Source organism: Monodon monoceros, unplaced genomic scaffold (assembly GCF_005190385.1).
Source record: "Monodon monoceros isolate NGI ecotype Baffin Bay Population unplaced genomic scaffold, NGI_Narwhal_1 Super_Scaffold_15, whole genome shotgun sequence".
Lineage (NCBI taxonomy): Eukaryota > Metazoa > Chordata > Mammalia > Artiodactyla > Monodontidae > Monodon > Monodon monoceros.
Genome location: NW_021703771.1, coordinates 14,345,198 through 14,369,922, shown reverse-complemented (window position 1 = coordinate 14,369,922; position 24,725 = coordinate 14,345,198). Strand labels below are relative to the sequence as shown.

Here is a 24,725-nt window from a genome sequence, read left to right as displayed (position 1 = left end):
GAAACCAGACTGACCACCTAATGTGTCTGAACATAAAGAAAACACGAGATTACGTTGAGGAGATTAAGAACTATATTAGTAACGGAAACATGAGAAATCAAGCAAATGAAAAGAGAAGGAAGAGAAAAAAGCATTTCAGAGAAAACAGAGTTGTATACCAAAGTGGAAATAAAAGAATGCATTTTTTTTGGCTCAGTTGTGAATCACACCAATATAGTCATAGCAATGGAACCGCTAAGTAACGATCTGACCCAAAATTACACTATAACTCTATAGAGATATTTTTTAAAGTTTGGATATTGTGAGAGGAGGAATGGCACATGCTGGGGGAAAGAAGTTTAATTAAAAATAGCTAAATTCTAGTAAGAAGTTAAAATAATAATGCTTAAAATTGTAAAAAGCAGTGTAAGCAAATTAGTTATAAATATGATGATATATTATAAGAAACTACTAGAAATGATTGCCTGTGGGGAGAGAAGCATGAATTTGGTAAAGGCTGAGGTACGGAACTATTATTTTTGGTTACATTATTTGCTTTTTCAGGTTCTGTGTATCATTTTAATTTAAAAGCTAGCAAATCTAACAAATGAATTTTCTCTCCTTACTGGATGGAACTTAATTCTCGTCAGTGAGCATGCCGTTCTAGCTCACACAAAAATAATGCGTTAATGATGCCCACCCAAAAAAATTTAAAATAGAAAATATGAAATCGTTTTCTGTGTACACTGATATTTGGCAAAAATATTTTTAAAGTCTTCTACCATTCAAAAACTACTTAAAGCAATTTTCTTCTCTTCAGAATGTATGAATTCATATATAATTCATGTATTTGCTAAAAAAAATAAAACAGAACGAAAAAACCCTCAATATCCTTATGACCTATTTTTGCCTAAAAGAGTAGAGTAAATTCAGGAAATAAGGCAGCAAAGGCTTTTAGTCTTACTTCTCACTAGAAGAACCACAGATGAAAGCCATATTTACTTCAGTATCACTGATGTCCTGAATCATTCAATTATAAAATCAAAAAGTTCAAAAGACATACAGGAACAGCTTCTCCACAAGACGCCTACATCTGATAATGTCACTGACTCATTCTTTTTGAATCATAACTAGTTTGTACATTTTTGACACTGTCTAGATTGCTCTTCCTTATCTACCTTTTCTAAATATCCCTCTGCCACTTTTAAAAAGTTTAATTGCATTTACTTATTTATTTATTTTTATATTTTATTTATTTTTGGCTGCATTGGGTCTTCGCCGCTGTGCGGGCTTTCTCTAGTTGCAGCTAGCGGGGGCTACTCTTCACTGCTGTGCGCAGGCCTATCACTGCGGTGGCCTCTCCCGTTGCGAAGCACGGGCTCTAGGCGCACGGGCCTCAGTAGTTGTGGCACGCGGGCTCGGTAGTTGTGGCTCGCGGGTTCCAGAGCGCAGGCTCAGCAGCTGTGGCACACGGGCCCAGTCGCTCCACAGCATGTGGGATCCTCCTGGACCAGGGCTCGAACCCGTGTCCTCTGCATTGGCAGGCAGATTCCCAACCACTGAGCCACCAGGGAAGTCCCTAATTGCATTTAAATGTCATCATTAGAATAAGCGATCCAGAAGTACTATTTAGTTACTTTTTCTTTCTAAATTTAGAAGGTACAAGTTTTATATCTATTGTATATTTGAGGTAAGCAGAAACGAAATTTGAGAAAATTGCTGTGTAAAGAATGGATGATTGACCTCTTTTTACTTTCATCTTTGTAGTTTGTAAAGTGAATGGCTGAACTGAAGAAATCCTTTCTAAATGTTGTAGACTAGACATAGAGGAGAGTGCCCACAGCACAGATATTTGAACATAGAACAGTATATGGGGACCAGGTCCAAAAATGAGGGGTCAGATAGGTCGAGAAGAGCTGTGACAGGGACAAATGATTTCACCCCCTCTCTCTGAAATGCAGATAGACTACATTTCTCAGCTGCCGTTGCCTCTAGCCGGGGACATAAGACTAAGTCCTTAATGATAGCACAGAGCAAAGGCTCCCAAACCCCACCTGTGGCCACAATGTACTGTGTCATGTGGTTTTTATACCTTTCTAAGAAGAAAATTAATCCTATGCCAATGGAGAAGTTAACGCAGTCAGTACATGGTCAAACTTTGGACTATATACTACAGGAGGGATTCACTGCCTTAATGAATGGCTATTGATAGCATGTATTTCCATTCAATTACAAAATGGATCATTTTAATTCTGCAGGAATTTTTTTTTTTTAAGTAGCATATTTCTTGGCATGAAACTAGGACACTGGAGCAAATTGTTTCATTGATGCCCTCCACTCAACAGTGTTTAAATAGGATGCAAAATAGGGTAACCTTAGAAAGAAGGCTGCCTCTGGGGTCAGAACATCTTGGTTTAAAACCTAACTCTATCACTCATTCCTCTGTGAGCACGTTTCTTAAACTGTCTCAACTTCAGTTTCAGGATAATACCACCTGGCAGAAGTTTTGTGACAATTAAATGGAACCATCTGTGCCATACATACCCAATACCTGACTCTAGACTGTCTGGGTTTGAATCCTGTTTGTGTGGATTTGGGCAAGTTGTTTAACTTCTCTAATCCTCAGGTTCCTCATGGATAAACTAGCGATAGTAACAGAATTCCTGGCAAGGCTGTTGTATTAAATGAAATAGTCCATTGGCCTATACAATACAGTGCTGTGTCTAGTACAGAAGCGTTAAAAAAAAGTGCAGGGCTTCCCTGGTGCCTCAGTGATTGAGAGTCCGCCTGCCGATGCAGGGGACACGGGTTCGTGCCCCGGTCCGGGAAGATCCCACATGAGCCATGGCCGCTGAGCCTGCGCGTCCGGAGCCTGTGCTCCGAAACAGGAGAGGCCACAACAGTGAGAGGCCCGAGCGTACCGCAAAAAAAAAAAAAAGTGCATAAACACTAGGCAAATACGCAAATACACACATGTATTATCTCACTTAATCCTCTCAACTTTATGAAGTAATAAGTACTATTATAAACACATGGGCATCCTGCTTTAGCATTAGGACAAAAGTAGCATTTATATCAAGCTACGAAAGGCTGCCATTTATTTGGCTAATCCAACAGGGGGACAAGATGACAGATTAGATTCGTCAAGGTTACCTGTTTTATCAGCGAAACACAGAAGACTGAAACACAAAGGAGGTTCAACTTATAATGAGATTAAAGAGAAGGACCTGGGGGAAACTCCTTAGTCAAATTAAGATTCAAGAAATAAGGAACCGGGCTTCCCTGGTGGCACAGTGGTTAAGAATCCGCCTGCTAATGCAGGGGACACAGGTTTGAGACCTGGTCTGGGAAGATCCCACATGCCGCGGAGCAACTAAGCCCATGCGCCACAACTACTGAGCCTGCGTGACACAACTACTGAAGCCCACGTGCCTAGAGCCTGTGCTCCGCAACAAGAGAAGCCACCGCAATGAGAAGCCTGCCCACCACAAGGAAGAGTAGCCCCTGCTGGCCACAACTAGAGAAAGCCCGCACGCAACAACAAAGAGCCAACGCAGCCAAAAATAAATAAAAGAAATTAAAAAAAAAAAAAAAAAGAAAGAAGGAACCCAGAGAACCTTAGGAACTAAGGTTAGGAACTAAGAATGGGAATGGCGAGGATTTCCACTTTGGGTGTCTATTTCTCTCCCTTCCTCTCATCCACAGCGAACATGTATGCTTGACCTTGCAGCTAGCGGGGGCTACTTCTCTTCTACTAGAGACCATCGTTTACCAAGTGGCAGGGGACGTGGCTGCAGTCCCATGTCACCCCAGACAAACCGCCCGCAGAAAGTGCAGCCTTGTCTCCACATAGAAAGTCCCAGAAAAGAAGTTAGAATAGCTGGGCTGGAGCCACATAGCCGTTCCCCGAGATGATGGAGGTCAGATAAGACAGCTGGCAGCCCCTTCAGAACCAAATGGAGTGGACTCAGAACAGTGCCCATGGGAGGACTGTGCCCCACAAAGAAAATAAAGGACTTATAATAGATGCTGAAAAATTAACTACTGGGAGAGAGCTGTGCACACAACCTCAAGCTAAAGCCTTGGGTAACTGTGACTATAACGGAACCAGTCTTGAACAGGATTTAGTGATATAAACAATATAGGTAAAAATTATACGTTAGGAGAAAATTCACCTTTGAGTTAGCAAGTTACCTTTTTTTGGATGCCTAATACTTTAGCTTCCTAAGGAACTCCTTACCTAGTATCCTTTAAATACTTTACTGCAGGAATCAAGGAGAGAATACAATTCCAGACTTGGGAAAATACCATCTTAATGAGGTTGCTGGAGGGGAAAATAGGTAATAGCTGAGGCTTCCCTGAAATATTTCCAACTGCATCAATCTAGTTCTGATTGTAAAGAGTGGCAACTGCTAGGGAATTACTTTTCTGTCAGTAAAATTCTATTAATGAGCATTATTAGGAATCGCGCTCAACTCTGTTCCTTAGATATATTTACACTTTCTCACTGTCCCTTCATACTCAACATCTTTCCTATTTTCCTACTCTTCGTTTCTCTAGACTACATTCTGGTAAATTTTTTTGACCTTGTCTTCTAGTTTACCAGTTCTTCCTTTCTCTGTTTATAATTTCTGGTTAAACCAGAGATTTTTTTTCTTTCATTTATTATTTCTCTTTACTAAACACTCCATTCTGTTCTTCAGGTTTGCTTGTCTACTGCTTATATTCTCAAGCGCCTCCTTTTTTGATGTGACGCCTACTTTTCTGCAGTGTCTATATGCTGGTTCTAATATCCGAAGTCTTGAGGGGCCTGTATCTTCCTTTCCTTGTCCTTACTCAAGGGGACTCTGTCTTCTTTGTGGAACTCTACCTGTAGGACTATTCTGAAGCCTGACTTGAAGTGACTCCAGAGAGGATTTTGTTACCTCCTGACAGCTCTCTTGGGCTCCAACAACCTGGAACCACTTAAATTAAATTACCTGCTTAAGAGTTTTCACACCACACTTATGGCCACATATTGAAATTGTAATCCTGTGTAAGGGTCATATTGTGATCGGAATTCTTAGAGATTTCTTCTTTTCTCTCCACCAGCATAGAGTCAAGACAGGTAATATTTCTTCCTGCCACTTCTGTACTTCACACCGTGGATGTGACACGTGGAGTCCCACCTTTAAGCAAGGGCTCCTAGTACATTCTCTACCTAAAGTAGGTCCTGGACTTTGTCTCCTGTCCCCACTGTTCCATGGAGTCATCAGAGCAAAAGCTCAATGTTTCCAGGACCAGGCAAATACCTTCTGGAAGATTTGGGCATTCGCTTCTATCCCAGGGTTCTGAGGTTCACTTATTTCAAGACTCCAGAGTCCTAACTTCCAAGCCAGCTCCATACACATTTAAAATAAACAAACAAACAGGGGTGGGATGAATTAGGAGATGGGAATTGACATATATACACTACTATGTATAAAAGAGATAACTAATGAGAACCTACTGTATAGCACAGAGAACTCTACTCAATGTTCTGTGGTGACGTAAATGGGAAGGAAACACGAAAAAGAGGGTCTATATGTATACGTAGAGCTGATTCACTTTGCTGTACAGCAGAAAGTAACACAACATTGTAAAGCAACTATACTCCAATAAAAATTAATAAACACACACACACACACACACACACACACACACACACGTACACACCTTTTATTGCAGGGTATCTACCACTCCTCCATTACTACCAGACAAAGAAATCTTACTCTACACTTACTCTTGACCCCTCCCTCTTCTTTCCCCTTCTTAAATTTACTTAGACACAAATATTTCATACAATCTAACAAATTTCTAACCCATCTTTGTCTGCTAATTAAGCCCCCACCATTTCTTGGACAGGCTGTTCAAACAGCCTCCTAGCTGTTTGAAGCATCTCCTATCAAAGCAATCTTTTTCTCACACTAAGCCTTGGCGGTGGTGAGAGATGGACAGAAGTTCCAGACTGCCCCCTGGGCTCTAATCCATCCAAGCAGGTTCTAGTTTGTCCTGGCTCTACCTTGCTTCATGTCCATCTTCCCTTCCCAACAGTCTGTCCTGCAAACTTCAAGATACAGCACCAAACACAGAAACAACAACCTTTCATGGACTATTTAGCTTCTACAACTGCATATATTGTATATAAATATAATACCTTCTAGTGTTTTGCTTCTGATCAAACCCTGACTGATAGAGCAGTATACAGAGATCTGTCTCACTTCTTTAAAGACCTGCAGCGTAATTCATCAAAAGAATGTAGTTTAATTTACTCAACCAAGCCCAAATCCCCTAGTGATGGACGAATGGGTTATTTCCAGTCCTTGTTCTTAAAACTGGTGCTATAATGAACAGTAACATTTTCTCAGACTTTTTTCAGTGTATGTCTGAAATAGATTCCTAGAAGTAGACTATGAGCCAAACCATACTATTCCTAAGAGTTCTATCCCCTCCTTAAAATGTGTAACTTCTGGGCTTCCCTGGTGGCGCAGTGGTTGAGAGTCCGCCTGCCGATGCAGGGGATGCGGGTTCGTGCCCTGGTCTGGGAAGATCCCACATGCTGCCGAGCGGTTGGGCCCGTGAGCCATGGCTCGAACCCGTGTCCCCTGCATTAGCAGGCAGATTCTCAACCACTGCGCCACCAGGGAAGCCCCCAACTACTTTTTCAGCCTCCCTTGTGGCGAGGTGTGGCCCTGTGATTAAGTTCTGGCCAATGAGATGTAAGGAGATTTAATATGTGCAACTTCCAAGTCATTCTTTAAAGAGAAGATGACTCCCTTTCCCCTTCCACCTCCCTTTCCCCTTCCACCTCCCTCACCCCTTCCTGGTGGCTGGAATGTATATGTGATGTTGGGAGTGGAGCATCCATCTGGGACCATGTTGAAGACAACAGAGAAGCCAGACAGAAGGTCCCTGGTACCTTGATGACTAAGGCACCACTGCATTGCCAACCAGGATGTTTATGTGAGAGAAAGATAAATTTCCATTGTACTTAAGGTCTTATAATGGGTTTTATTGTTAGCCTAGTTTTTTGAAATTGGATAACTCATGACTATATCTATGTATTTAAGATACTATTCCATAAATAAAATGAGGACTTAAATGCATAGATTTTATAAACATTGCCTTAGGCTACTTAAAAGTTAGCTTTTATGGCCTTCCTTATACTTGACCATGTCGCATTTAGTTAAGATTACTGGATAATTAACCTAAATGAGCTATTATGCAATAAACACAACTCCCATTTTTACAAGGAATTATCAGCATCGTGTTTGTAATATAAGAATATACATCTATATTTATTACTCTGTGAATTTTCCCAACATGAACTTTAAAAAAAAAATTTAAATGTAAAGGTTCACATCTTTAGTCTCCTCTGTTTTGACTATTCCCAAATGTATGCTAGAAATTCAAGATGAATGAATGTCAGAAAAAAAGTCAGTCTATTTGAATGGATAAAGAAAATGTGGTACATATACACAATGTAATATTACTCAGCCATAAAAAGGAACGAAATTGGGTCATTTGTAGAGACGTGGATGGACCTAGAGACTGTTACACAGAGTGAAGTAAGTCACAAAGAGAAAAAGCAAATAACGTTCATTAACGCATATATGTGGAATCTAGAAAAATGATACAGATGAACCGGTTTGCAAGGCAGAAATAGAGACACAGATGTAGAGAACACATGTATGGACAGCAAGGGGGAAAGGGGGGCATGGGATGAATTGGGATTGACATAGATACACTAATATGTATAAAATAGATAACTAATGAGAACCTGCTGTATAGCACAGGGAACTCCACTTCACTGTACAATAGAAACTAACACAACATTGTAAAACAACTATACCCCAATTAAAAAAAATAATAAAGTCAGTCTGTTAAGTTAGTGTTTATGGATACTACAAGTCTTCCTATTATTACCACTTAGAAATTATCAGGCTACTCCGATCTTTTAAACGAATCTAAAGCACCTTCTTTTATTTATTGGACTCTGTCAATACAGAAACGTCTTCCACAAAGCACAATAATCCAGATTATTGAATCAAAATACGCCGTTCCGTTTTACATCATTCCAAACAACTTTAATTTTGGAGTTTCCTCCACCAGTGCAAAGCAGATCTGAGAGATGAGCAGACAGAGCTAGAGAAAAGGGGGCTGCATGTAGGCAGCAACTGCAGAATCAGCGTGAGGACGTTCAGAGCCCCTGTTCACATCCCCGTCCCCACAAAAGAGCAGAAACCAAAATATGGTCAGCTGCAAGATACGGATTTGAACCAGAGGCCAAGGCTAAGAAAACTATGGGTTAAAAGAAGATGTGGCACATATATACAATGGAATATGACTCAGCCATAAAAAGAAACGAAACTGAGCTATTTGTAATGAGGTGGATAGACCTAGAGTCTGTCATACAGAGTGAAGTAAGTCAGAAAGAGAAAGACAAATACCGTATGCTAACACATATATATGGAATTTAAGAAAATAAAATGTCATGAAGAACCTACGGGTGAGACAGGAATAAAGACACAGACCTACCAGAGAATGGACTTGAGGATATGGGGAGGGGGAAGGGTAAGCTGTGACAAAGTGAGTGGCATGGACATACCTACACTACCAAATGTAAAATAGATAGCTAGTGGGAAGCAGCCACATAGCACAGGTAGATCAGCTCGGTGCTTTGTGACCGCCTGGAGGGGTGGGATGGAAGGGTGAGAGGGAGGGAGACGCAAGAGGGAAGAGATATGGGAACATATGTATAACTGATTCACTTTGTTATAAAGCAGAAACTAACACACCATTGTATAGCAATTATGCTCCAATAAAAAAAAAAGCATCCTGAATTCCACATAAGAACCAAGAATTATAAAAAATAAATGGAGATAGTTATTGCTTTAGAACTGACGTTATGCACTGGTTCTCAAAAGTTAGTATGAGTCAGAAGCACCTGGAAGGCTGTGAAGACAGAATGAGCTGAGCCGTCCCCAGGGGTTCTGATTCAGTAGGTCTTGAACTGACTGAGGCCTGACAGCCTGCATTTCTCATAAGCTCCCACAGTGCTTCTGCTGCTGGCACAGGGATCAAGCTTGATAACCACCTGGAGAACACTCCTATAAAGATTTCAGTGGCTAACTCTTTTCCAAGCCTACTTTCTTCAGCAGAGAAATTCTCTAGCTATGAAATAAACTCTTTTTTAGTCTTTACTGGGACAAGAAAAGATTCAGTTAAGAATCCCTGAAATGACACATAAACAATCACAGGGAAAAAGCTGAAAAACTTTTGAGCCTCGATCCTCATCAGGGTCTTTCATAATCTTTCCCAGGGCCAAACCTACAACAAATTTCTCAAGCTCATTCTCTTAGCTGGAATTCTATAACATTAAACATTTCCCTCACCAATCCTGATATCAAAATCCGGAGCAAAGTGAATAGTACTTTTCCAAATGTTACTTAGTCTCCATTTATTAAAAACTGGGGAAAAAAAAAAAAACTTGTATTAATTGATTAGCTTGAATTGGTTGGCCTTACAAATATAATACTTATAGGGTATTCATAGTAATTAGAAATCAAATAGCTACTCAGTATATAACATTGGTGTTTTCCTTTTCACCTCAAGATTATAAATTCTTTTGTCATTTTTTATTCCATAATGGGATATAGATAACTATAGAGTTCCCCCAAAATGTAGAGATTCAATTTAAAGTATGCTTAAATGAAGAGCAACTGGAACTCTGATAAATTTCCCGCAGAAATGCAAAATGGCGTAACCACTTAGAAAAAGTCTTCAGTAGATTCTTATAACATTCAATCTGCTCTGACACATCAATTCTATTCCTGGATGTTTATCGCCAAAAAAAAAAAGAAAGAAAGAAAGAAACAGTATGTTCACAAAAACACTCGTGTAAGAATGTCTCTAGCAGCCTTGTACAAAATAGGCAAAAACTGAAAACAATGATGATCATTTGTCCATCAACAGGGGAAGGGATAAACTGTGATATATTCACACAATGGAAATGCTACTCAGCAATGAAAAAGGAATAAACCACTGATACAAGCAACAATATGAATGAATCTCAAAACCATTAGGCTGAGCAAAAGAAGGCAAACACAAAAGAATATATACAGCGCTGTATGACTTATATGAGGGCCCAAAGCATATGCAACTAATCCATGCTGAAAGCAATCAGAAAGTGGCTAAGTTTGGGGTAGGAAGAATGGATTGGCAGAGAAGAGGCAGGAAGGAGCTTCCTGGAGCAATGAAAGTTTTCCAGTCTTGTTTTACATAGTAGTTACGTGGATGTAGAGGACTGTCAAATCTATCCAACTGAACACTTACAATCTCTGCATATGTACTTAAATGTACGTAATTCACATCACAATAAAACAAAATGTTTTAAGCCTAACTATTCGAGGAAAAGAATGGTTTGCCAAAGCACCCTGAATTTGAAATAAAATACACTTTAGGCAGAATAAACAGTTTGATGTTTAAAAGTCCATTATGGCTGATAAAGAAGCAATGATAGATGAGTGTTTACAGAATTATGATTCTGAGCTAGAAAGAGGGTGATCAAACATTTCAGTTTGCCTTAGACACTCATCCCAGTGTAGACCTGATGTTACAAAACTAATAGTGCTCCCTTCACTATCAAAGGAATCCTAATTTAGATGAAGACCTACAAGGACACTTTAGCTAAAAGGACATTTGATATTATTTAGTACCTTTTCCACTCAACCCACATCTACTTAGCATCTACTATGTAGCCAAACATAATCCCTACTTTCTTGCTACCGTTTCCACTCAACCTCTTCCACTCAACCCACATCTACTTAGCATCTACTATGTAGCCAAACATAATCCCTACTTTCTTGCTACCACTTCACATTGCTTCCCTGTTTCCAAAATTAAAATTTAAATAGCTAGATGGATTTTCTCTAAAGTTAACTTAAAATATACAGCTGAGGACAAACTAAATATAGAAGACAACAGAATTTTTTTTTCTACAGGGAAATATAAATCAAGCTTATGAAAGAAAAATTATAATTTTGAGCTATGCAAAACAAAATGTATAAAGATGTTCATAAATATAAAATAAAGGAAAAATTTACCTGCTGCCCTGTAAAGTATTTTAGGTTCAAAAAATATACAAGGATTTTTATCCTCTATGCATGACAAAAGAAGTCCCTTGGCCTGGAAAGGGCTTCTGGGTATAACCACCTGCAAAAACAGATTTTTTTTTAAGACAAGTTCAGTGAAAATGAATCCCAGTAAACTCACATATAAGGGTTGATATTTAAATGACCAATTGTTACTAATTAAATACAGAAATCTTGTATTTTTAGACTAATTACCATTTGTCATAAAATTCACATATTGTCCAAAATGATCCCATTTGTTCCACAAACATTTATCAGATGCCCACCATACTCTGGTAATTAAGATACTGCTATTCTCTCAAGGAGTTAAACTGGCATATACATAAAAAATAAAAGGAAACCACAAAGAGCACTCATCGAAACAAAAAAGTAAATTTGTCAATATCTTCCTGTATTTACTTATAAAGAAATCTTTTCTACTAATATCCAACTGGTACTTTTCAAAGGCACGCAACTCTCTTCTCCAATTTTAAGATGCCAAAATCTCCTCCTTTCCCATGAAAAATCTGGCCTTCATTTCCTAAGTGGAAAAATAATCCACTGAACTTTATGATCCAGGTAATATAATGTGCAGTTACTGCAAAGCTAAAAGAAAAGTGTGGACGTTGCACATTTCCAGTTGGGGAAAGGACTCAGGACCTTCTTGAGAATGAGACTGATAACGAGGAAGATGATGGTAATAACAGCAGGTAGCATACGTGTTAACTGTTGATTAATCCACTATGTGGATTAATTCATGTTCATAGCAACCCCACGAAGTAGCAATTATTATTTTCCCCAATTTAGAAATAGAGACTGAGGCTTAAAGAGAGACAAGCAGCCTGCCCAAGGTTACCTCGATTGCTAAAGCAAGGATTCTTGCCTGTTCTGACGGACCAAGCTCTTAATTTCTACACCATTTTGCCTCAAATCACAAACTCTTGTCCAGTTTAATGACTGTTAAATAACTACATAAAGATGTTATTACACAGGAAGAGTTATCATTAAAATAAACCTGAATTTATCACAAAGACTCAAATAAGATTCCTTGAAGCAAACTGTATTTGGCTTTCAAAATCATTTTTAGACCATTTTATTGAAGAAGTTTTATTTAAAAAATAAAATAACACAAATCTCACTATTTTCCAAAAAGAGACTGTTAAATACATTGCTCATCAGAGCACACAATGTCTTTATCTTATGTTCCTATTTTAGATTTTATTCATCTGCTTTCTTCATGTATTTATTTTTAGCCTTTTGTACTATATGTATATTCTCATTTGGGATAAAATAAAAGAGAAAGCATGGGGGGAGAGAGGTAGGGGTGAGAGAAAAGAACTGCTCTTAAAAATACTGGGTAACATCATAAACATTAAATGTGAATCAATCTTCAGCTCAAGCACAAAAATAACTTGCCTCAAATGTGGTTTTTGTCCCAACCTACCATTTCTAGCTTACATTGAAAAATTATGCAACCCCTACTTAACTACAAAATTTTACAACTTTGATCTGGTAGAAAAAACAATAAAACATAGACATATTTACAAATGACTCATGTTATCAAAAACCAGACATAAAGCTCTGGGTAGAAATATCTATGAGTTTTTATATTGATTCCCTGGAAAGCTCTTCAGAAAATACAAAACAAGATAATGTGAAAAATTAAGACATAAAATAAGCAAAAAATATATATTTTTTAAATCAAAATACCCAAGCTGTTGTGGAAGACCTAAGATTATCGTGGAAGGCTGCAAAAGGGAGATGCTTCAAAATTAATTGCTTGAGCAAGTATTACGTTACCCTGGACTGGAAAACATACCTAGGTAACCAAGTCTTCTGTCGGTCTATTTAAAAGTAAGAAATAGACTAAAAGCAAAATTTTATTCCTGTGACTTTGAGGTAAATATGCACTAAGCAGTAGATTTATTAAAATTACTCCAGAATCAACTGTTAAGTGAGAAAGCCCCATGAGAAAGAAACCAAGCTTTCTGCTCAAATGGAATTTGCAAGTAAGGCCTTTTTGCTGAACAAATCTGTGAAACTTGCCAAAGACTGATAGGAATGTGTAACTTGACAAATGTAGGAATGTATAACTTGATTGATAGGAATGTATAACTGTCAGTTTCATTTTTCATGTCTTGGTAATATATGTTATTTTGATAAATAAAGATGATTTCTATCACAAAAAAAAAAAACAAAAAGAAAGAAAGAAGGAGAGCTTTGAAAGAGATGGAAGATAAACTATGTTCTCGGTTTTATTATTTGAAGTCTATGAAATTCACATTGGGGTAAAGCCAGTGCTGCTTCAAGGAAAATATTCTATAAACCTGGATGTTGGCTGCTTAATCTAAATGAAATAAAAGCTCTCTTTCTTAAAAACAATTAAGTTCACATAAATTCCAAAAATCCTGATTGCTTTTCTCTAGATAACCATATTAGTTAATATTAATCGAATGAACCAAAACAGAAACATCAAATGGAGAGCAAATAAAGTACATAAGTGAGAATACCTTGATTCCTGGGCAGTGGGCAAAAAAAGCTTCAGGACTCTGGGAATGGTAGAGAGCCCCATGGCCGACACAGCCCCAAGGGGACCGGATGGTGAGGCTTCCACAATTAAAAAGATCCCCAGAGCGATAGCGATACTTAGCGGCTTCATTAACAATCTGAGGGGGAAAGAGAGAACGGACATGTCACAATGAGTCCCTTTTTCCCATGCATTTTCATAAGCCATTTTATTTGATCTTTAAATACATGTCCATAACAAAATAGCTCAAAGGTAACAAAAAGTTCCTAAGATAGGGGTTGGGAGAGTGGAGATAATTCTTTAATACTTCACTGACTTCCCTTAGAAAGGCTCGATTATGGTAAAATGCAATCTTCTTACCTGATCAAAAGCAGGGAAAATATAATCTGCAAACTGAATTTCCGCAATGGCGGTAGCACCAGTGACTGCAATTCCAATTCCAAATCCAACAATTCCTTGTTCACACAATGGGGTGTTAAAAACTCTATCTTTACCTACAAAAGAAATGAAAGTCATCTTAATGTGACAAAAGAGAGTAATGTAATGCACAATACAACTGAAAATTCACTGAGTTAATAATGGTGAGATAGAAGAAAAAAGCATAGAATATATGGATGAAACAGAAAAGAAATAGTACGATGGTTGGTTTCAATGCAAACATAGTAATTATATTAACTCTAAATAATCTAAATATCCTAATTAAAAGAAAGATTGTAACACTGGGATACAAGAAACCAAAACCTAACTACTGAAAAAAAAAAAAAAAAACACTCAAAAGATAAATGTAAAGAAAAGGAAGGAAAAAACGCACAATGGAAAACCTAACCAAAAGAAGCTGATGTCACTACGTTAATAGCAGACAAAGTAGACTTTAAGGGAAAAGGCATTACCAGAGATAAAGAGGGAAAATTCATACTGTTAAAGGGTTCAATTCATAAGGAGGATATAATTCCAAATTTATAGTCATCTAATAACACAAGCTCCAAATAAACAGAAAAAATTAACAGAATTAAGAGGATAAATAGATAAAATTCCCAATATAGTAGGAGATTTTCATGTACCAGTCTCACTGACAGGAAAAGCACACCAAAATAAAAAGTTAAGGGCTTCCCTGGTAGCGCAGTGGTTGGGAGTCCGCCTGCCGTTGCAGGGGACACGGGTTCGTGCCCCGGTCCGGGAGGATCCCACGTGCCGTGGAGCGGCTGGGCCGGTGAGCCATGGCCGCTAAGCCTGCGCGTCCGGAGCCTGTGCTCCTCAACGGAAGAGGCCACAGCAGTGAGAGGCCCGCGTACCGCAAAAAATAAATAAATAAATAAATAAAAAGTTTAAAACTATTGAACATTTGAACATGATTAACAAACATAACCTAATTGACATACTACACCCAAGAACTAAGAATACAAATTCTTTTCAGGTAAACAGAGAACACTGACACTAATGACCACAGAGTGGGCTATACATCCAATCAACAACTTCCAAAGGATTAAAATCCTACATAGTATAGTCTCAGACCATGGTGGAATTAAGCTAGAAATCAATAGTAAAGTTTTTAAAAAAAATCTGCACCCCCACGTTCACTGCAGCATTATTTACAACAGCCAAGATATGGAGGAAGCAACTTGAGTGTCCATCAATGGATGAATGGATAAAGAAGATGTGATAGATAGATGGATAGATAGAGAGATAGACACACATACACACACACACAAACACACACACACACACACACACACACACACACACACACACAATGGAATATTACTCAGCCATAACAAAGAATGAAATCTTGCCATTTGCAACATGGATGGACCTAAAGGGTATTATGCTAAGTGAAATAAGTCAGACAGAGAAAGACAAATACCGTGTGATTTTACTCATATGTATAATCTGAAAAAAAAAAAAAAGAAATAAATAAAACCAAAACACCAGGCTCATAGGTACGGAGAACAGGTTGCTTGTTGCCAGAAGTGGGTAGGAGGGTTGGGGAATGGGTGAAGGTGGTCAAAAGCTACAAACTTCCAGTTATAAAACAAATCAGTCATGTAATGTACAGCACGGTGGCTATGGTTAATAATACTGTATTGCATAGTTGAAAGTTTCTAAGAGTGTAGATCTGAAAAGTTCTCATCACAAGAAAAAATTTTTTAACTACGTGAGGTGACAGAGGTTAACTAGACTTATAGTGGTGATCATTTCACAAAGTATACAAATACCCACTTATGTTGTACACCTAAAACTAATATGTCAGTTATGCCTCAAAAAAAATTGTTTTAAGCCTTGTGTTAGGAAAGGAAACTTTAAATATACGTCTAAATAACCCATGTCTCAGAGAAGAAATTATAATGGAAATTAGAAAGTATCTTGCACTGAATGATAATGAAAAAACTATGTGTCACAACTTATTGAAGTTCCCATTTCAGTAACGGCAGAGTAGCTTTTGTCACACTAGCCCTCCCACATCTAATGATTACAAATCTGGACAGAATATAACAACTACTTAAAGGTGTCAGAGAACCGAAAAGCAGGTCTGAACAGAAGGAGACTTGACCCTTGAAAGAAAGGAAGCACATGCAGGATGGGCCCCACCTTTATCAGGCTTGTTCCCAGTGGGGGACTCCCCAGGCTGACATGAGACAGCTAGAACTCAGACACACAGACTCAGTCCTGTTGACCTGAGGTGTCAGGGAATGGAGTCTGGGGCTGCCAGTGGCTGGAACCTGAGACACTAAGTCCCTCAAAACAGGGCACTCCATGGGGGCCCCCCAAAACCTGTGCATACACTCTGCTCAAACCCTCGGCTGACCCTGTGCCTGCCGCAGATGACAAGAGCTGGGACCCACCGGGCTGATCAGAGATGTCAGCCGTACCCACTGAAGACTTTTAGACACTCTTCCAATGAAAGCGTCTTGATAAACACCTTAGGTTTTCCATTAATCCGCAGGATATGTTATTAGCATACAACTCAATTCTCACTTGAAATTTTACCACCTCTCAACCAGTATCAGTATTTCATGAAAAATTCTCATTTCAGGGAGCTGGATGGACACAAGCAGTGGCCACAGTCTGGCCAGGGGATGAAAAGTATGGGGACCAATCAGGATTCGTGTTTAGTTTGTCATCATGATCTGGGACTACCTTCTGAAATTGTGACCCCCATCCCTCATCGGTTTCCTATCTGACTGCAAGTAGCTTGATAACTGCTGAAGATCTACACCTCCATTAGACCAAGAACAATTCACTGGTAGAAAATGAACACAGATTCCAGCTGCCACCTGTGGAATCCACATCCCTGAATACCGCAAGCACCGTAACCAGATGAGCAGGGTTCCTATCTATTCTTTGCTACATCAAGTGCCCGGATTCAGATATTTTTCATCTCAATAAACATAGCCTTTTTTGCTGCTAAAAGGCAAAAGTTGAGTTTCTCAGACTCTTACTCCAAAACAGTTTGAGGAAACTGTTTAACAGCTCTCGCCAACAAGTTTCTATGCTCTAACAGAAACTGCTTCAACATGAACTAAATAATAAAAATCTGTTTCTTAAAAAAATTTAAAAAAATAAAAAAAACAAATAAAAAGAAGAAAAGCAAGTATAAAATTTTTAAAAACCTGTTTCTATTTTCTCCCAAACAGGTCATGATTGAGGGTAAGAGTACAAATAAAATGCACAATACTGATAACTTCCTTTACTTTAGAATGCAATTAACCTAACATAAAGTTCATACACATAGTATCCCGATGGGTGGATGAATACATACAGGGATTACGCTATGAGTTAAGACAGATCTGGGTTTAAGTGCTATCACCACAAGTTACTAAACTCCCTATGGCTCAGTTTCATATCTGTAACAGACCAATCATGATACTGAAAAGACAAAAATAATTCATACATGTATTCAAATGTTTACAAAGTACCTAATATTGTCTAGATGCTATTCTAGATGCAGAGGATACAGCAGCAAAGAAAACCCAAAAAAATCCTATCCTCATGGAACTTAGATTCTGGTCGGGGAAAACAGACAATAAAAACAAAATAAATGAGTAAAATACATAGCGTATTAGATGATGACAAGAGCTGCAAAGAACAATAACACAGGGAGTAAGTGATCAGGGGAGAGGAAGTGGAACTCCTGTGGCTTTAAACAGGGAGATAGGGGAGGCACCACTGAGAGGTGACATTTAAAGGAAGAGTTGAAGGAAGTGAGGAAATGTACCGTGAGTACATCCCAGGGCATCAGTGTTCTGGACAGAGGGACCAGCAAGTGCAAAAGTCCTGGGGTATAAATATGTTTAGCACTTCAGAGGAAAGGTACGAAGACCAGAGTGCCTGGTATGGAGTAAGAGAAATAGTGGTAAGAGATGAAGCTGAAGAGTTGAAAGGATGGGCTGGGGCAGTGGCACAGGTCAGACGAGGCCTCGGGGGGATCACTGTAAACAGTCTGACTTCGACTGTGAGAATGAGTGAGTCAGTAAGTAGGTGAGTGAGACAGGAAGCCATAGAGCAAAGTCACGCCATCCTCCAAGTTGCATTTCAGCAGGATCCCTCTGGCTGGTATTTGGTGAACAGCCTGTAAATAGGCAAATGTGGACACAGCAAGACTGATGACAGGATGCTGCAATCATCCCAGTAAGAGATGATAAGAGCCTCCAGATATAGTCTAAAGATAGCGTCAGAAGGATTTACCGAGGAAAGGGAAAGGGATGTGGAGTATGAGTCAGAGAAACGCTAAAGATGATTCAGTGGCTTTTGGCTTGAGTAGCCTGAGGAGAGAGTTACCACTGCCCAAGGAAGGGAAAACTAGGAAGCAGCATGTTGGAATGAGAAACCAGGAGCCCGGTTGTGGAGATGTTACATTTGAGATGCCTTCAGACGTTAAGGTAAAGCCACTCATTAGACTGTTGGATATATGAGTTGAAAGTCTTCAGCATGAAGATTGCATTAAAAAAACACGTGATTAGATGAGATTCCCAAGTACATTTAAGTGGGTACCTAGAGAAAGGAGAGACCCAGTGTTAAAAAGACATGAAAGATAATCAGCAAAGTTGAGAACGAAAAAAAGCCAGAGTTTGGAGGAAAAATAGTAGAATGTGCTGGCCTAGAAGTCAAATGAAGCAAGTGATTCTAAGACCAACCTGTTCCCGTTGAAAGTGAGATGAGGGCTGAGGGTTTTCTAACTGGTGACCCAGACATAACAGTGTCTGCCAAGTGGGAGAGAGGGAGAAAACAAATGCCTAATTCAAGAGGGATGGGAGAAGAGAAATTGGAGACAAGAAATAATGACAATTACTTGGAGAAATTTAGCTGTAAAGGAAAGAAGAGAAAAGGAACAACAACTAGCTGGAGAGGAATATGGAATCAATAGAGGGATTATTTTAAGATGGAAGAAATAACAGGATATTTGCAGGCTGATAGAAATGATCAATAGAGAGGGGGACATTGATGATTGAGAAGATTAATGAAATGGAGAGAAGGAAGAACGATTGGAACCATGTGTTTGCGATGATGACAGAGGCAAGGGTCTGGTATGGAGAGGTGACAAGAACCCTGACGTTCATTCAGAGTGCAGGAGGAAAGCATTTGCGGGTACTGATGCTGGTACACAGAAAGATGCAGTGGAAAGAGCCTGCCAAAGTTCTATGCTCACTGCATCTATCTTAGTAAAATCTGAAACTAGATTATTAGCTAAGAGTAAGGACAGGGGAGGCAGTGTTGAGAAAAGAGTGTATGAAATAGTCATCTGGGAAAATGGAAGAGTGAATGCAACAGGAACATGCAGCATGAGTGGGCTGTGGAGATCACTAGTCCTGAATGGAAAGTGAGGTCAGTTGGCAAGATGACATGTTTTGTTCCAGCAATATTCAGCCCAGGATTTAGGATTTAGACAGAGATGGATTTAACTGGCATTGGATTTTGCCAAGCAAATCATGGCATGGAATTTAAACTGGGTGTAAAGAGAAGAAAAGTCATCAGGGGAGTAAGAGTCAGTGACAGGGTGGTGGGATTCGTGGATTTTAAGAATCAATAAGGTCAAAGGACCGTTGGAGTCAAAGCACTAGAGGCAGTGAGCTGGGCAGGTTCAAGGTAGACATCAGAGCTGGGGAGGCTTCCAACTGAGATGATGGTGGGACTGCAGTTACTAAAAGTTCTTCAATGACCGACAGCGTTGACTGGGTCAGAAAAGAATAAATAATACCTGAATTACTTCTTTCGAATTTAAGACAACTGAGTAAGATTAACATTTCAGATAAACTTATGGTTATTGATAATACAGATAATAAGAATAGGAGATATTCATTTGCAGCAACATGGATGGACCTAGAGATTATCATACTAAGTGAGGTAAGTCAGAAAGAGAAAGACAAATACTATATGATATCACTTATATGTGGAATCTAAACTAAGACACAAATGAACTTAACTACAAAACAGAAACAGACTCACAGACATAGAGAACAGACTTGTGGTTGCCAAGTGGGGGGAGGGGGAGGGTTGGATTCAGAATTTGGGGTTAGCGGATACAAACTATTATATAGAGAATGGATAAGCAACAAGGTCCTACTGTATAGCACAGGGAACTATATTCAATATCCTGTAATAAATCATAATGGAAAAGAATATATATATACATGTAACTGAATCACTTTGACCTACACTAGAAACCAACACAACTTTGTAAATCAACTATACTTCAATTTAAAAAATAAAAAAGTTTTAATAATAAAAATAAAAGATATTCATACAAGATGCCACTTTCTTATATTTTGGTAACTTTCCTTAACTTTTGGGCTAATATCTTTGTGTAACTCCATGATCCCCTGAGACAATAAAAATATGTGTAGAATGCACAAGTGTAGATGGCTGATCATTTAAATAGCTGACTCCAACTTCTCATTTGTTGCAGATTAAGTATAAAGTCATACCACCACTTTCTAGCAGCTTTTCTTTTGTAAAGGGAACGTGATAAGAAGTTTGACACCACTGGCAGTGTACTATCTGTTAAAGACGTCATCCACTAAATGATGCCAAACATCACCAGCAGTTGGCTTCTCTGGCCAAAGAATCACAGATGGGCAAACTGAATCCACCAGTGAACCCCGTTCCCTATGACAACATCTAGGCCACAACTGTGGACCAGAAACAGTAAAAAGAGTGCAAAGAAACAACACTTAGGAAAAAGCGGCAGCATGGTTTAAGGTGACAACCAATTACCCCCTGGTAGGTTAAGAAAACTGAAGATCTCAGTATCTTTAATGCCTAGACATTGTTTGGAACGCATAGCTAGTTTTAAATTAGAGTTTTTCTTGTGAATAAAGTGGTCCTGTAAGTTGTTAAATCCACCTAGGGTAAAATTAAATTTTTCCCAATAAAAAATTCTGAAAAGGCAGCTCTAAAACTGGCCACCTCTATCTAAGGAACTAGGATTTCCTTAGGACACAAATCTGAATAGGTCAGAACATCCTTCCAGAAAAAAGATCAACTCCATCAGAGAAAGCGCTCAAGTCCCAGATTCCTTGAGCAGAAAGATAAACAAGGACGTAAACATTTGTGACTAAGATACAGAACACGGGAAATAAATGTCATTATAGACACAATTTTAACAGGGCAGGTAATATATCCCAGTAGTTTTAGTCACACACTTTCTGGAATATGTTGTGATATAAAGTTTGCTGGTGAAGAATTTAATAAAGATGAAAAGCATTTGTTTGAGGGTCAAATAAAGCAAAAGTACAAAGTTAATCCAGATCACTTCTATTCTTAAAATCAGAGGTAGAAAAGAACAGAACATTGCATTCATTAGATAAGCAGGCCAGATAGACATTGAGAAGATAAATATGCAAATAAATGTTTCTAAACATACTGGGTAAGACGAGCATACAAGTTATCTTCCAAACTGAAATATGTCTGGGAGTACTGGGATACCAAAAATAATTAACAGATGTTAGCTGATCAACAGGCCTAAACCGAGCAGTCCCAGGAAAACAGGATTGTCCTCAGTAAACCAAGACTTATTATTGGAGGTAAGGAATGTTAATACTTAGGTGGAAAGTATATAAAGTGTATAACGTAATAGAGGAAATATAAACCACCTTGGCCATAACTAATCTGCCATATGCTAGCATACTAAATTCGGCTACTCATGACCCATAACTAGAAAAACAAAAAAGTGAGTCGAATAGGCACTCCTACCATCAAGGTAGCGGTCATGGTCTACTGCCTGCAGTGGGCACTGATGCATGCAGCCCAGCCCCCCAGTCCATGAAGAACTGGTAGCCCCAGTTGCTGAGAGTACTCTCAGCCTCAACTACACTGACCTCCAAGCTCAGGGTCATGCTTGGCGGCCAACATCCAATGATTAGTCAGCGTGAGAGTATAAAGGCCTGGTCATTTCAGCCCACCTACGGACAACTCAAAAGGGTCATTACGACTGCAGACATCCCACAGGTTGGCCAAGGCCATCCTTGGACCTGCATCACTCTGGACAGTCTGATTAATTAATCCTGTAAATTAACAGTAAAATGGGAATATAGATGATTAATAATCAGCCCCTATCTTCTGATTAACCCTGCTTTCCCTGGAAAGCAGCACTATATTTATGGTTCCAGAAGATGCCAGTTCCAAGGCCTCCAGATTGAGTAAGTTTACCTCTGCTTACAATGATCTTACAGTAACATTCTCCAAACTGTAGCCTCCAGGCAACAATAGCTAGAAAGTGCTGTTTGTGAGTTTTGTTCTATAGATTCTACATTTATTATTCTGAATACTCCTAGGAAAGAGATCTGGGTTATTAAAATAGATAAGACAGAAAAATTAAAAAGGATAAAAATCAACCAAGAGCAAATGTGCTTAGTAAATGTTTATTGAATGAATGGATAGATGAAATGCAGAAGGTCCCACTGTAACCAATGAGCCTACAACTCTAGGTGCAGAACCAACAATGTCCAGATCCAGCAAAGCCCAAATCAGTTCCGAGGATTCAATGACCGGATTAGAATTTGTGAGCTCCTCTACTGAGAATACAGATTATTATCTCACTCATCTTTGAACACTCAATAGTACCTAGCACAATGTCTTGAATTTAGTGGGCATTCAATAGTTTTACTTGAATGAACAGGCTTAAAAGGCCCATCAAGCTTGGGCTGAAAAGGCACTTAGTCTATGACAGTCAGGATGTAGTAATGTCCCACCAAGTGCTCAATACACATAGATATGACAGCAAGGCAGGTAGTAGTTTACTTGAAAATGTAGTAATACATACATGACATTTTTCATTTAAAGAATGGGAAAATGTGACAGTGAAGAGAGACCATAGACTCACCCAGGCATAAAGAGGAGAATTATCTTCAATCATCTCTAGTGCCTTAAATAGTCCTTGACATACAACATTTTTAAAATATCTGTTCAACAGATGAATGAATGAAAAAAACAAATGACCAAAATAACATTAAAATAAGAAATGATAGCCAAAATCAGGGGAAATTATAAAATCATCTAATAGAAACTGAAATAGGAAACATCTGGTTGGGGTTAGCCACTATAATTATGATACAAGAATGTTCAATATCATAGACCAGGACTTCTCAAACCAAGTATTAGATGGACAACTTTTAAAGGAAAAATATACTCTGCATTCCTAATGTCAACTTAAATCAATTTTAATATATTTTAATTTATACAAAATTAAACTCCGCATTTATTACCCTGATAAGAAGATAAAGGCAAAGCAAACTTTTAAATACGAAAAAAAATACTGCATAACCAATTCAACTCAAGTTAACAGCAAAAATGGAGTATAACAAATAATGGTTTTCTGCTGTAGCAACGTAGCTTCAGACAGGATTCTATCTATAATCTTTCTGATTTTTTTTTTACTTAATCATTCTAATGAAAAAAAAATGCCTTTTCACTTAAATTCACTGCACAAAATAGTATACGTAACCTCATGGCTTTCTTTGACAATTGAGGATAATCAGACCTCACACTAAAAAAAATACCCATGGCATTCCTTGAATGCTAATCTTAAGGAAGTTACTTCCAGATAAAGTTGGTATCACAACCATGTTGAAATCCTCATTAAATGTGTATCTATTCAATTATCGCTGGAATCAGGTATAGAAAATTCTTCAGTGTGTACTTACGGATATACTGACTATTAATGAATGGTTGAAAGTTAAATGGAATCTATTAAATTCATCTGTCTGTAACTTGAACATGTTATTGCTATAATGCTGGTTCCTCTGGGTATGGCATGCAGGGATGCTATTAGAACAGTTATTTGAAGTTCAGTGAATGCTTCATATACTTCAGACACTGTGAAGTAGCTGGCCTTCACACAGCACAAACACCAATTTATCACATGGCAATATTTGATTACATGGCAAGTGATCCAGATGATATGCTTATATTATTTTTTTAAGATTATCACTGATATTAAAACCCTCAAATTTTAAATCTCACTGAAAATGTGAAAACTCCCAGAATAGTTAGCTCACACAAGTTAAGAGAAAGAATATCCTAGGAAGGGACTTCCCTGGTGGTCCAGTGGTAAAGAATCTACCTTACAGTGCAGGGGACGCGGGTTCGATCCCTGGTCAGGGAACTAAGATCCCACATGCTGTGGGGCGGCTGGGCCCATGTGCCACGACTACTGAGTTTGCACGCCTCAACTAGAGCCCGCCTGCCGCAAACTACACGCTTTGGAACCCCCGCACCACAACTGCAGAGGCCATGTGCCCTGGAGCCTGTGCACCACAACTAGAGAGAGAAAACCCACATGCTGCAACTAGAGAGAAGCCCGCACACCACGACGAAGAGCCAGCGTGCCTCAGCGAAGATCCCCCATGTGCCTCAGCGAAGATCCCCCATGTGCCGCAACTAAGACCCGATGCAGCCAAAAATAAAAATAAAATAGATAAATAAATAATTTTAAAATCTTTAAAAAAAATCTTAGGAAAATATCAAATAAAATAATTCCACTGTTCAATTTTAGAAGAACAATTCTACTTAGGAATACATTGAAAAAAACGATGGTTTTTAAAATAAATTACCCAAGGAGAGTAGGGCAATTGTTT

General features: G+C 38.7%; 1 protein-coding gene across 5 annotated transcripts in view; it reads right to left on the bottom strand.

The window, feature by feature from the left end:
• BCKDHB (branched chain keto acid dehydrogenase E1 subunit beta) overlaps positions 1 to 24,725 on the bottom strand; it is a 285,277-nt gene that overhangs the window by 222,933 nt on the left and 37,619 nt on the right. For all 5 annotated transcript variants that reach the window (XM_029223429.1, XM_029223430.1, XM_029223433.1 and 2 more), the window contains exons 4-6: positions 14,017 to 14,150; positions 13,640 to 13,795; positions 11,103 to 11,211 (exon numbers count right to left, since the gene is read on the bottom strand). In XM_029223429.1, coding sequence (XP_029079262.1) covers positions 11,103 to 11,211; positions 13,640 to 13,795; positions 14,017 to 14,150 — 399 coding nt within the window. The remainder of the gene's footprint in view (positions 1 to 11,102; positions 11,212 to 13,639; positions 13,796 to 14,016; positions 14,151 to 24,725) is intronic.